This window comes from Colossoma macropomum, unplaced genomic scaffold (assembly GCF_904425465.1).
Source record: "Colossoma macropomum unplaced genomic scaffold, Colossoma_macropomum, whole genome shotgun sequence".
Lineage (NCBI taxonomy): Eukaryota > Metazoa > Chordata > Actinopteri > Characiformes > Serrasalmidae > Colossoma > Colossoma macropomum.
Window position 1 is genome coordinate 11,261,770 of NW_023494785.1, and position 14,190 is coordinate 11,275,959.

The 14,190-nt window shown below is 39.1% G+C and overlaps 1 protein-coding gene across 2 annotated transcripts in view; it reads left to right on the forward strand.

Annotated features, from left to right (window-relative positions):
* Positions 1–14,190, forward strand: part of pard3aa (par-3 family cell polarity regulator alpha, a) — a 505,838-nt gene that overhangs the window by 188,941 nt on the left and 302,707 nt on the right. For both annotated transcript variants that reach the window (XM_036582761.1, XM_036582769.1), the window contains exons 4-5: positions 4,233–4,399; positions 10,522–10,659. In XM_036582761.1, the coding sequence (XP_036438654.1) occupies positions 4,233–4,399; positions 10,522–10,659 (305 nt within the window). The remainder of the gene's footprint in view (positions 1–4,232; positions 4,400–10,521; positions 10,660–14,190) is intronic.

The window sequence follows — 14,190 nt, forward strand, 5'->3', positions numbered from 1 at the left end:
TTTTTAAATATATTGTTGTGATAAAACCTTATATCTCCAAAACAGTTACTTTATAGAAGAAGGGGAAAAAAGTCTTAACTTCACTGTTAAATGTAACAGGATTTTTTTCCAAGTCATTTTGGGAGTATTTCTAGTGGTTCGTTCATCATAAATGTTCTAAAGGGCAACTGCTGTTTCCATGTGGTTTATGTATGTAAATATTGTACTTTGTAATTTGGCTCCTTTATCTTATAAGGCTGCAGTCCTAGCTCACACTGCGATGTCTGTGAGAAAGTCCCTGCATTCTTGCTTGACGTATTTCACGAGACAGCAGAAGAATCTCATTACGGCTGTTTTTTTTGACTGACCCAGCAGCTATATTTTTGCTGGAACTGACCATTTGAAGTGAGAGTGAACACCATGATTATTTTGGAATATCCCACTTATATCAAGTGTCCTAAAAAGAGTTATATCGGAAGGAGTCAGATGGACCCAGACAAAACTGCAGGGTTGTTTTTTTTTACTGGCAGGAAGAGCACACATGTTCAGCAATTGTCCCAAGTAATGCCACATGTTACTGTTGATCATATACGGTTTGATCCACTTTAGGCACTTTGATCTACTTTAAAAATGAAATTCTAAGCAAAAGTCAGTGAAACGATGAGCGCATACTCCAGCTGAATGGCCACCTGTTCTGAGTGAATGTTCAAAGGTACCCGCCACGGCCTCACCATAAATTCCACATTTGCTCACTTTGGGCTTGCAGAGATAAAAAAGGGAGAGATGAAAAGGTGGAAGAGGAAGAAGGAGTGCATCCTCCTTCAACTCTTTGATTTCTCTTTCATAGCAGGCTCCTGCACATCTGCTGAAGGTTTGAGTGTTTCCTTGCAAATCCACTGGACCCTTCACCCAGACTTTGTGCTGGCTCACTGAAAAACAAAGCCAAAAATTATGCTTTTGTGATGTATCGCTAGACAGTTTTTACACCGGTAACTGGGAAAGCTGTGTTTTAATCATGTACTACTGATTAAAGTACTACTGATTACTGCCCAGTTTTTCATTATGTGTGCACTGATACATGTGTAGTACACTATTGATTGTGCATTTACATTCTGCAAAGATTGTTTCACTCACTGAAGTGGATAACATGGTGGATAACACCATGCCCTACTAGACAAAAGCTTTAAAGTTCAGTTCCTCGTCGATGCACCAACTGCTGTATCCTTGGACTAGACTGCTAACATTGAATTCACTTTTAACTTTTAGTGAATTCACCTGTTCACTTGGCTCTGGATAAGAGCATCTCCTTCATAGTGTAAATGTTTACGTTAAAGCAGTACTAATAATAATTTGAAGTATTTTTTGACAACTGAAGGAAGTAACATCACTGATTTAGGAGACAGGAGAACACGCTTAAAAGTGTCCATGCACAAGTCATCGTGTAAAGGCCAAAATAATAATTTAAAAGTGAGAGGCGTCATATTGGACTTCATAGGGGCTTTTGGACCATGTCACACATTTTATGTAATAACACCACAGGCATAAGGAGTCAAAAGGAAGGTCTGTCTTGATCTTCTGACTTCAAATGCAAAATTGCTACTGAATTAATACTCAAATGCCTTGGGATCTTCCGCATGTTGTATGCAATTGCACATTTTCACCAGAGATGTCTCCAAATCCCCACATTTTACATAGTGCAGCTTTAACTGTCATGTCTGATTTGAGCTATGTAAATTAATTCACTGGGATGGAATCTTTTAGTTTTGACTTTTCTTTTACTTGCTGCATTTCATATATAGGTGATATAGTAAAAACATTAAAAACAATGATCAATTGTTAATATCTTTAACAACCATATTGTTAAAAAAAAATTACATAAATCATATGAGATTCACAGACATTTGGCAGATACAGTCCTGTTCAATCCAGCCGTCACCTCGCCTTAGTGTTAAGTAGAGTGCTGCTTTTCCCATTTTAAATACTTGGAAAAACACATCAGAACTACATTAGTTACCAGATCCATTATCTACAGTTTCACATACAGGACATGCCAGGCTTCATTATTATGTGTCTAGCATTAGCAGGTTTATAATGACATTTACTAAGGTCAGTGTATGCAGTTGTAATTTGATCTTTTTTCCCTTTTCTTCTCTGTGTTTAGGTTGAGCTGTTTCAACTTGGCCTCTCAGCCTAATTACTTAGTCCAATCCAGCCTGTGGAATGTAGTTATACAATTGTGATTCCTCTAAGGGTCTGGTGTCACCGGAGCCCTGCACTAGACATGAACTGACCACTGAGGGGGGCCAGGGGGAAGTGAGTTTAAAAATCATTATTGAGGCCTGGAAGTAATTTCAGGCAAACAGTGCAGGTGTGGTGGCTTTTCAGGCTGCTGCGAGACACACTCACACCACCTGACCAGTCTCATATGAATCAGTATGGCAGTGAAGAATGTGAGCATTGTGCCTGTGTCAAGTGCGGCTGGTCTCAAGCTGCATATGGAGTCAGAGGGAATCAGAAACGTGCGCATATGCTAAGTGGTGTAAGTGTTGAAAGATGGCAGGTGGCTGCTGTGATATTTGCATAATTTGTTGATGTACCGTGAGCAGTTGTAACTAGTCATAAACAGGATCCATATGGCCTCTTAGAGCCTTCATGCACATTCACAAAGCCTACCAACTGAAAACAGCCAGTTTTCAACTCAAATTTTTAGAGCTACCAGCTTTTATGTAATCCTGACCTGCATTTCCAGTTGGTCTCAGGTCTCATGAGTGTAGGTCCCTATGTTAAGGGGCTTTGTCAGTCCTCCACTGAGGTGCTTCATGAGTACAGGCTCTGGGGTTGTATGGAAAGAGCTCTCTCTGTACTTGCTTTGAAGAATTATGGATTTGTGCTCTCATTTCCTGTAATTTAAACCTGAATTTACCTTAGTAATACATGTACATACACAGTTTATCATGAACCATTTAAAATTATTGCTTCTCTGTAGTCTTCAACCAAAGTGTAGAGACTTTTTTTCTTCTTCTAAAATGCCTTTTGATTTTTGATTACATCACCAGCAGGCTGGGAAAAATAGTATTAACCAATAATATCTGTTTTGTTGCCCACTTCTTTCACCCACACCTATCATCAAGCAGAAACTTACAGCTACCCTGCCTGATATCCTGTTTTATTTGGAAATGCATCATGATATGGACAGAAAATTTGTTCTGATTTCTGGTTCATGTTGACATTGAAGTCATAGTTTACCAAAAAAACAAAAAAAAAAACAAACAAAAAAACTTTCCTTGGCCCAAATGCAGTTGATCTGCCAACACATGTTTGCTGTCTGCATGCTTAATTTTACACTGGAACGGCAAGACTAATGTAGCTTATACCCTACTGTTTGTTAAAACAAGCTAAAATCTATGAAAATGGGCAAAAGTATGTAACATAACATAAACAGTAGTAACAACCACCTGAATTCTGTCCCTACTTTTCATGATTTTATGGGTAATAGTAATAATGGAAATCTAATAGAACAGTTGAGGATTCTTATTGTCAATATGATGTGATTGAAAAGGATGAAAGAGAGAAAGAAACCTGACTGAAGTTGAAGGCCAGTCAGTTCAAGAATATGTCTCTATATCTGCTTGTCCTGTGTGTCTTTGTATGGTGTAGCAGGATGAGCTTGGCTAAGTGCTCGTCATTGCTGTGGTCTATTCAGCTGCGTGTAGGGTACGAGGCTTTGTGCGTGTGACAGAAGTATACTGCTGTTTTGCTGTTTGCTGTTGTGTATCAATGCAGAGCTCAAATAGGCTATCTGCAGGAAAACAAAGCAGCCGGGCTGAAGAGCTGTGGGTGAAATCAGCACGGCTGTGTAGTGGATGTGTTCCTCTGCTCCGCTCAATAGGAGCCATTGTGCCACGAGATAGCTACATATCAGGAGAAGAATGTGGTATTAATCCTCTCTGTATCTCTCCCTCTCGTTCTCCCTCTTTTTCTCTCTGTTTTTCTCTCTCTCGCTCTCTTTCTTTCAGCTCAGCTCTGAGAGTTCTATTGGAATGGCCACGTTAAGTTACAGTGGTGGCAAATCAGTTAGATCTGTTTAGCAGTTAATGTATATATGCATGCATATAATGTGGATATATGTATCATCCCAAAAGAACAATTTTTTGTTTTTATTTTTTTTTATATTTTATGTTTTAAACACCATTTGAAAATACCAGCTGTCTTTTCTCTTAAACCATAACATTTTCTTTTTCTCTGTCTTTCAGACATGCCCCTACATGTCAGACGCAGTAGCGATCCCGCTTTGGTAGCCTTGACAGAATCTGCACTCCAGCCAGATGAGCCATCTCGAAAGAACCCCTCCCGTTGGTCCACTACTGCAGGCTTCCTCAAACCAAACGCCACCAGTGGAACCAACAGCCTGGAGCGAAAGGTCAGACCCTTCAACGCTCCCAAAAATTAGACATTACTGTTTATTTGGCTAAGGCATGTGTAGTCGTGAAAAAGAAAGAGATGATAAGAAATTGTGACATTTTTAAATAAATTTTTGACTGAATATGAATTTTGGGAGTCAAGTAACTGATATTTTTTTATTTCATGATGAACAAACCAATAGAAGTGCTTCAGAGTTGCTTGACATTTTTGCATAACATTTCTTTACATTACCTTACATTAAAATTAAAGAATGTTTTTGCCTTCTCCTGTAAAGTTGCCCTTTTGGATATACTTGGTTTTTTTTTGGGCAGCTACAATGTAGACATCCATTTTAAACAAAAAGATTGCAAGTTTTTACAGTGTAAGTTTGTGTGACTCAGCTTGTGGTTGACAGGTAGGTAGCGTGTTAACTCACAGACACCTAAAACAAAGATAAATCACTAAATCAACTGAACAGATTATGTTTTAAAGGCCCAGCACAGTACTTTCCTTCCTATTAGCACAGCACAGTAAATGCTGTGCCCTGATAGATGTATAAAATTGATCTCTAAAGTTTTGAAATATTGTTACACTGCCCCCCAAACTCCTTTTTGGCATGACACTAAATTTAGTGCAATGTAAGACATCAAAGACTGCGCTTATATAGACTCACATAGACTGACTGTGCCAACAACATATAAAGCATTAGATATTACAGTAAGTTTGTGAACTTTTTTGTCATAATAATAGAATGTAATCATAGAAATGTGCCAGCTGTGCAATTTCACATTTGAGAACTTCACTTTATAAATACTTGTACTTTGTTTGTTTAACTCTGCTAGCATAATGCTAACTTCCATTAGCGTCTGTAGTGAATTTCCTTTTTATTTTAGCATCAAACTAACTGGGCTGTTTATTTATTTTCCTTGGTAGAATTTAGTGCTTTGCATATTAGCAATATACTTTGAAGCTTGTAAAACATGCATGCAACACACACATACCTCATATTTTACATTTTTTCAGCTAATCTTTCAGCAGATCCTTAAAGGTTTGACCCTGTGGGTCATTGCTCTTAACTTCTTAGCAGTTTGAACTGGTAAAACAAAATTTCAGAAGTTGGCTAAAATCTTAATTTCATCTGTGCTGGGTCTTTAAACTAGTATGCAATAAATGAAGGTTAACCATTTTTTATTGTTATTATTTACAATAATTATAATAATTATTAACAATATAACATTAGTCATATTATTATTATTATTATTATTATTATTATTATTATTATTATTCACACTATTAGTTTAAAAATGTGGATATAAGAATAGCAAAAAAGTTAAAATGCCTATCCCTACCTAAATGTTTTTAAATACTTCATTTAACTCAACACCATAAAGCTTGATTCCTTAGAAACAGAACATGTTTATTTATTTTACAATAAACAGGGACACTTTTAGTAGAACACTGCTCCTCACGTTTCTTCTGCTCTAAGCATCTACAGCTCTTTCTCTCTCAGGCAGGCCTCGTGTAAACACTGGCCTGGTTTAGGCTATTGTAGTGCTACCCTGCTTGTTGCTCTCTCCTTTATGGGGTAGCTAATATGATTCTGTGTGCTGTGGAGAATGTAGAGCACTCCTTAGAGTGTTAACGTTTTCCTTTGTTGTTAGCCTCAGAAGTGAGGTCAGTGCCTGTGGCTTCTAATGAATCAGAGGGGAAGCTCCTACTCTCTCTCTCTCCTGACCCCCCACCCACCCCATGGCGACCAGTGAAAAAAGAGGCTAATTATTCTCTCTGAATGGCCACTCTCTGCGATGACAACTCTTCAGTGCCTTGGAAATGGCAATATTCCAAATAAAAGAGAGGAAGTGAGGGTGGAGGGAAAGGATGGCGCAGTGAATGTGACACAGAAGCCCGCGATGAGATTAGCGCGTCTTGCGGCGTTCGCTAGTAATCCTGTTTAAAAGCACTCCGCTTGTCACAGCCTCCGTAATCCAGCAGCACGCTCTCATTTGAGCAGGGCTGAGGAATTAAGCTGTTTTTTTCGTTGTGAAGCAGTTGATCTTTTATTTTTTTCTATGCTGTTGTTGCTTTTGGGGTGAGGTATCAAAGGCTTGAGGTGACTGTAAGGTCTGTTTGTGGTTGATAGAGTCAAACTACCATCTGGATCGTTTTGCAGCAGTGCTCTCTTTAGGATGAGTAGTATTATGGTTTGATACCATGGCCCTCTGTTCAGTTTAAAGTAAAAATGTATGGCACTGTTGGTTAATACGCTCCTGTTGTCTGCAGCCTTCTGCTTGTGATTGCCTTTGCCTGTGTGATCGATATATATATATATATATATATATATATATATATACCTTCACCAATCCACCAGTAAGTCAGCCAGTGTGCTTGTGCAGTGTGATTTCTGTGGATGTATAACTGATTTTTACATATGAAAATCCAGACTTGCTTTATCTGTGGAGCCATCTTCCTTTTTTTCCCCACAATATTTTTTCGTGGAGGACCAGCTAGTCTTCACAGTCCTCCACCTACAAGCTGGCCGTGCTTCTTGCCGTACTGCACACAGTCCACGTCTCTCCTGTATACGTGTATACATTCATCTGATCTGTTCTATCTGTATACTATTCACATTTATCTTTTCAGATGTATCTGTTGGCTTTTTCAAAATCTCTTCTTGGCCAGTCTGTTGGTCTTTGCAGAAGTCTATAAGCTTGCCTCTATACTTGCTATGCTACTCTGAGCAGCGCATGGACGAACAGTCAGCATTTCTGCTAGATATATACCTTATATTTTGACACAGTTTTTTCTTTCATTGTTCTTTAGCCACTCTTCTTTTGATGCTACTCTTAACAACACAGTCCATATTTCTTCTGGATATATACCTCCGTCGGTTGTCATATACAGTATGAAAAAATAGATGCTCTTTATTTGAAGAGACATCATCTAAATTTTTCAAAATCTTTTCTCAGCCAGTCGGCTAGTCTTTCAGTAAACTAGATACTCTACATGCCGTGCTGCTCTGATCAGCACAAAGAAAAATACAGGCCATATTTCTCCTGGACTTGTACCCCTATATCCATATATGAACATACATGTACTCTTTATTTAAAAACAAACAAACCAAAAAATCTTTCTGTAAATTCTTCTTGACTGGTGAGTTTCTTTCTATGCTCTAGCCTGTACAAGTCATCTGGCCTTTAAAATGATGAGTTCTGGATCTTTTCTGGATTTGGATTTTTTTTTATTTCAGACTATTTTTTGTTTTGCAGATTAACTGTGAGCAGTGTGAGTGTAGTAGTGTACAGAGAGTACACTACTATGTTTACCACACCATCTTGACCAGCGCATGGACAAATACAAGCTACGCTTCTCTAGATGTGTATTTTTTTATGTCCACTGCTGGGGCATGGTACTTGACTGCTAGGGTCTTGCTGAAATGAGTCTAAAAGCCCTTGCTCAGGTATGTTAGTCCTATCAGTGAGGCATCCACAGGGACTCTTGATTCAGAAGACTGGTCTTATAAACTCCTCACTTCTGCATGATGACTTTACAATGTTTTGGTGTCTCTGTTTTTTTCTCTCTCTCTCTCTCTCTCTCTCTCTCTCTCTCTCTCTCTCTCTCTCTCTCTCTCTCTCTCTCTCTCTCTCTCTCTCTCTCTTTCTCTCTCTCTCGCCTTCTGTGTAAATGCTGATGGCAGAGACAGTGGTACCTAATGTGCTCTCCCTTCATTCTGATTTATGTCGTCTATTTCCGCCTTATTTGCACCATTTGCTATGTGGTAAAGAGGAACAAGTCTCTTTTTTTGGTCCCAAACTGTGGCTAGTGCTGGGATAATGATCAGAAGCCATCCTGCGAGGCCACTGAACTGTTTCTCTGTGTTCCTGTCTACCTCTCATCATCTGGCCCTTTATGCCATTCCACCTCTCAGTTAACCATCTGGATTAATTTGAGCTGGGAAATCTACACTTTTAGAAAAACAGCTGAGTGATTTGACCTGCTGTGGATTGACTGATTCTGTAACTGCAGACTCTTTTTTTATTATTTTTTTTATAAAGTATGATGATGTCTGTAGCCACAAGCGACTCTGCTCGGCAGCCTTTCTAGGCCGAGGCCCTTGGTGTGTGAAACTAACCTGCTTTATGTCCGTTTGCTCCAAAAAGGCAGCAAAAAGAGATCTGATTCACAGCTCCTATGCTGCTGGGCGTTTGATTTCACCTTCAGACAAAATATGCGGTTGTAACACTATATCTGAGCTTTTGCCGCTATGAGAATTAGTGGCCTTTAATGGAGTCTCTAATTAGTGTGGAAAGAAATGAGTGTGTGTTCCAGACCTCAGTGGAATGATTGTGTCATTGCAGGGCTTGAGTCCAAAATAAGCTTCCATAGCCTGCCAGTCTTAATAGTTCTAATAACAGCTCAGTGTGGCAACTGTCAGTCATATCAGCAGGAGACTTTCAGAAAGGCATTACTGTACTCGGTATTTTTTTTCTTTTCTTCATTTAGCTACAGTATTTTTTGCATTTTCAGATTAACTGTGTGTGGAGTGAGTGTAGTCGTGTTCAGGAACAAACATCTTCACTCTGAGCCATTTAAAACATTTTAGTTTAGTAGAGTTAGATGAGAAATCACATTTACAGAATTCCCCCCTCACTTCAGATGTCTTCAGTCATCCAAGGCATATCTTGTGTCTGAAGTTTCGCACTGGAACTACAAGGCTTTAAATAATAAAGGCCTGCACCAACAACTAATGAAATCCTTCACCTCACCAATTACTTCTGGCCAAACTACATGCCTAAATTATCACCCACTTGCCTCAAACCACATGAAGTTGTTCAGTAATCTTAAATAGAATTGCTGATGTTGTTCTAACACTAGCCAGATTTCCATCCAGCTGTCGAATTAAAGCAAATGACTAAAATATCACCAAAAAATAATGTGATTGAGAGTGTTTCCATCTGCTCTTTACAACAGAGTAAAAGTCTCTACATCATAGCCATAGCAACATTTATGAGTAAAATGTAGCATGTTTACAGAGCAGTCTTTAGAGCAGTTTCTCATTGCTGTTATGTTTCATTTTATAGCAGCCTTTTTAGAAGAACATGGAGACGGAGAACAGACACAGTGGCTCAGAAAATGCCCTTTAATCGGAACAGGCATTTTATGTCTGCGTATCGTCTAATATCACTGTCTAATATCACTGTTCTTAGCTACTTTATTAGTCAGCTAAGATCTTCAGCCCTCTGTCATGTTTTGTTGCTGCAGCTGGACAAAATAGAAGCTTAAGGGCAGTCACATGGCTTTATTCTGTTCATGTTTACATTTATTTATTTGGCAAACAACTTTATTTGGAGTGGTCCTTTGTAGATGATTAATAAACTCTTAACAGATTATCAGTAACACATCAACAACATATCAGTGGAGTAGCAGTAGTGAAGCATCTGAATACAAGTAAATATCTGCATGTACTGTTGATACATTGCTTACATTAAGTTAGATGTATTGCTAATATGTTACTTCCATTACACAAAACCTAACCTTACCCAGCCTTACCCAAAACCTAACCCTAACCCTGGCCCTAATCCTAACCCTAAACTTAACCTCAACACAAAACCTAACCCTAACCCTCATATGTTTTTGACATGTTACTGAGAGTCTGTTGAGTGTTTGTTTCATCTAAAAGGACCACTTAAAATAAAGTGTCACAATAATAATAACTAAATTAATAAAGCGGCATTTGCAAAAGTTTACATTTTACATTTCCGTATCTTTTTTTCCAATACGTTAAACTCAGCAAATAAATAGAATTGTGCTCTAAAATTTGCAGAAAAGTGCCCTATTTAAGTGTGTTCTTTTTAGAGGATGCATTAACTTATTTCTCCTAAAAAATCAACAAAACTTGTCATTTGATAAGGGGAATTGAAACTTTTGTACAGCTGTACTCTTGCCCATTGTTATAACAGTAAGTCATACAGTTGTACAAGTGTATTCAAAGTTTAAGAGGGATACTGTGTAAAACATCAAACATCTTTTTAATGCAAACTGGATGTGAAATTGTAACAATTAGAGAGAGAAATAAGTGCTCTGTAAGTCAGTGGTCTGAATGCAGACATCTAATTCTTGTTTGTGTCTGAATATGTGATGCAGGGTAAGGGGCCAGCCTCGTATCGCAGTCTGCCTCGTGATACAGCAGCGTGGGCCAGCCAATTTCAGAGAGAGAGTGCCCGCTCCTCCCTCAGCGCCAATCACCCCATGGTGGACCGCTGGCTGGTGCGCCAGGAACAGGTAAAGCATTCTCACTCTCAGCTTGTCTCCACTCTCCAAGCACACTTCCATCTGTCTGTAGCCAGCCTGGAGTACTGTTTTATACCTTTTGTAGCATTTCCAGTGACAATGAGTATTCTTTGTTTGTTCCGTTGAGCTCCGGTTACATTCCAGTTAAAGATAACACTCCAAAGTCAAGGAGAGGAGTAGAGATTAGATGAGCGACACAAAATGACAGGGAACAAAGAAAATAAGTAGAGAGGAGACTTCAAAAGTGCAGGCTATAATTTCTCTGACCTTGGAGGCGAGCACCACACTCTGCTGGTTTTTGACTCGTTCAATTCCTCTAATATTCGTCTTTCTCGCTCTCGACATGCACACACGCTCTCTTGGCCCGTCAGTCCTTTGGCGGAGCTGTCTGGAGGTGTGTGTGTGGGCGGCATTCGAAAGGCACCTGAAAAGGAGTGGAATGAAAAAGGAGAGGTGCGAAAAAGGAGATTGAGTCGTCGGAGGCACGGGAGCGCGCTGGAGGGAATTCACTTATTAATTTTCACAATCGATTTTCTCAAGCTGCCAGGATCCATTTCACCCTCTCAGCGCCCCCATACCTCCTCCCCAACACTCCTCCCTCCTCACTTCCCTGAAACACCTCCTTCTTTTTTCCCCAAACTCTGTTTATTGTTTTTGAATTCAGAGTACATAAACAAACAACAATTCCTTCCATAGTAGAAAGACGCACAAAATAAAGGTTCAAATATGGTTCTTGGCTTGGATATATGGTTCTTGGTTGTTATAGAACCTTTACATTACGTAGAGGTTCTTTAAACTTTAAAATAGGCTCTTTACATTTATATATCATTTACAAAAATGGTTCTTTAAAGGACCATATATTGAAAGGTTCATTAAGGAACACAATAGGTTCCTCTTTCTATTGCAAATCCAAAAAACTCTTATTGCTGCTTTTATTTGTAAGAGGGCGCATTATGACAAAGTGACAGAGTTGAGGCTGTTATGCTGAATGTGATGCACAAAAACAACATGAAAATTCTAAATATTTGGATGTGTTTTTTCTGCATTAAAACAATACACTTCATAGGTGACATTTTTTTGGGGGGGGGAGTTTTGCAGTGTATTATGCACCACCAAAAAATGGCCAGAATATATACAAAAAAACATATACATTGACTGAATATATAGCAACTATATCTTTGTGAAACTGATTTGCTCCTCAAAAAATGGGGCACACTGTGACATTGTGTAGGATGCTTTCCACTTTGTAACAGCGAAAGCAGAGCAGAGAGTTTCTCAACCCCATTTTAGGAGCTTAAACTTTACGAATTCTTTCACTCACAGCCGGGATCTCAGCTGAGGTTTGGAGATGCAGCTCCACACCAGATGAAGCACTAAACAGACGGGCTCTTTAAGTGTATATACAGCGTTTTGGAAAGGTGAAAGTAACGTGAAGAGCTTCATCACTTCATTCAGGAGCTGAAACTGAGATCTTTCAAAGATTCTGGTCCTTCTGATATTTGTGAAGAAGTTTTTATTTGCTGGAACATAGCTGATCAGTCATCTTAGTTGTTGTCATATCAACGGCATAGGTGACTGTGATTAGTCAGTGAGGTTTTGTCGCTGGTGAACGTTATTTTGAATGTTACCAAAATTATTAAAACGAATCAGATTTTGGTGACAGTTTTTATGGTACAATGGCCAGTTTCTAAAACAAAAGAACGTTAAGGTGCACACTTAAAAAATGGTTCTTGAAGGGGTTCTTTAGTAAAGAAAATGAACACAAAAAAATGCATGATTAAAGGGTTCTTTGCACCGTGAAAGGCTTCTTAAAGATTCATGGAGAATATACTGCAGATGGTTCTATATAGAATCTTTTTGAAAAGTGTTCTGTATGACTCCAAAAAAGGGTTCTTCTGTTGTGACAAGCTCTACATTGAAACCATAGTAGAACCTTTTTTGGTGCTATATAGAACCCTTTTCAAAAACATGCTATATAGAACCATCTGCAGCACATTCTCCATCAATCTGAAGAACACTTTCACAATGCAAAAACCCTTTAATCATGCAAAGAGTTCTTTAGTGTTCATGGTTCTATATAGAACCATTTTTTTAGTAAGGAACCTTTGAAGAACCATCTTTTCTTGAAGAGTGTAGCTGTGGACATTATCAGGGTACACAATAGCAGGAAAAAAGAAAGAGAAAACAAAAGTAAATACATTATCATCTGGTCAAATCCTGAACCTCTCCTGTATCACACACCTGTATTTGCATGGCAGAGGGTTATGTGGGTGTGTTGTGTAGTGAGGGACACAGTCCCAACAGGGCCTCCGGCCTCGTGCATCATCATTAGGGGTGTTTTGTTGCATGGAAAAGGCTCTGGTTGGCTGGATATGAAGCTGCTGCTGGTGGCTGGAGCTGACGGAACAGTCAGTCAAAGCCTGGACTCAACTTGACAGAGTAATCCATTTCAGCCATACTCTGTCACTATTGAGCCTGAACCCCCTTCTCTCTCCCTCTCTTTCTCTCCTTTTTTTTCCTCCTTTCACTCTTGCTTCCCCACCGATTTTTAAATTCAGACTACGGCTGTTTTACTCTGACTGTGTTCTCACTGCTTTTCCTCATGTTCATGAGTGATAATGTGTTTAACTCCATCTACCATTTAACGCGCTATTATCTTTTTACAGTTTGATCTTACAGTCTGCGGCTCTCCTCTCCCACTTCAGTGATGAGCATCTATTCGATGTGCCGCCACTGATTTCTCACAGGCCTTTAATTGCCACTTAATTCCATTGGCATAATGCTGTGTCCTGTTTTATTGGTTTTGAATAAGCTGCCTCATTAAGCCGATGGCTGTGTCTTCTCATTGCCTTTAGTAACCATTTCATACACTGTGAAATGGCCGTTTTAAGTGGATGGTAGAATAATCGGCAGGTTGCTCCTAGCTGCGGCTGAGAAGGAACTTTATTCTGTTTGTCTAATTGAAGGTTTCTTTAAGAGTGTGTGTGGTAGCTAGTGTTGGTTTTGATTAATGCTCTTTTGCTCTGTATTTTATTCCTTCACTCTCTCTCTCTCTCTTGCTACTTCCCTTTTTTCCCAATGAAGATTTTGGGGGGGAGGGGGTTAAAAATGACATTAGAACAATGGATAAAGAGATGCATGTCTTAGTGGGGTAATTAAAACATCACAGTCACAGGCCTATAAGCTGAGCCTGACATTATACACACACATACACACACATAATGCAAGACAGACAAGGCCTTTGAAGTGGAATGAAAGCAATTAGCTCTTTTCTTTGTTTATCATGAGGCATTTATCTGGTGTGTTTCATTATTTGGTTGTGTGAGTTGTTATTCTGGCAGTGAGATTTATAGCCCCACCCCAACATAGCACCACCCACTTCACTGATCATGCACTGCTGCAAATGGATAAGCTAAATAAAACACACTGCACACTGGGGCTGTTTTCTCACTGTGGGGCAGTGTTGCACGGGTAGACTGACCAAATTATTTATTCTCATTTCATTTGAGATGTATAGCCATT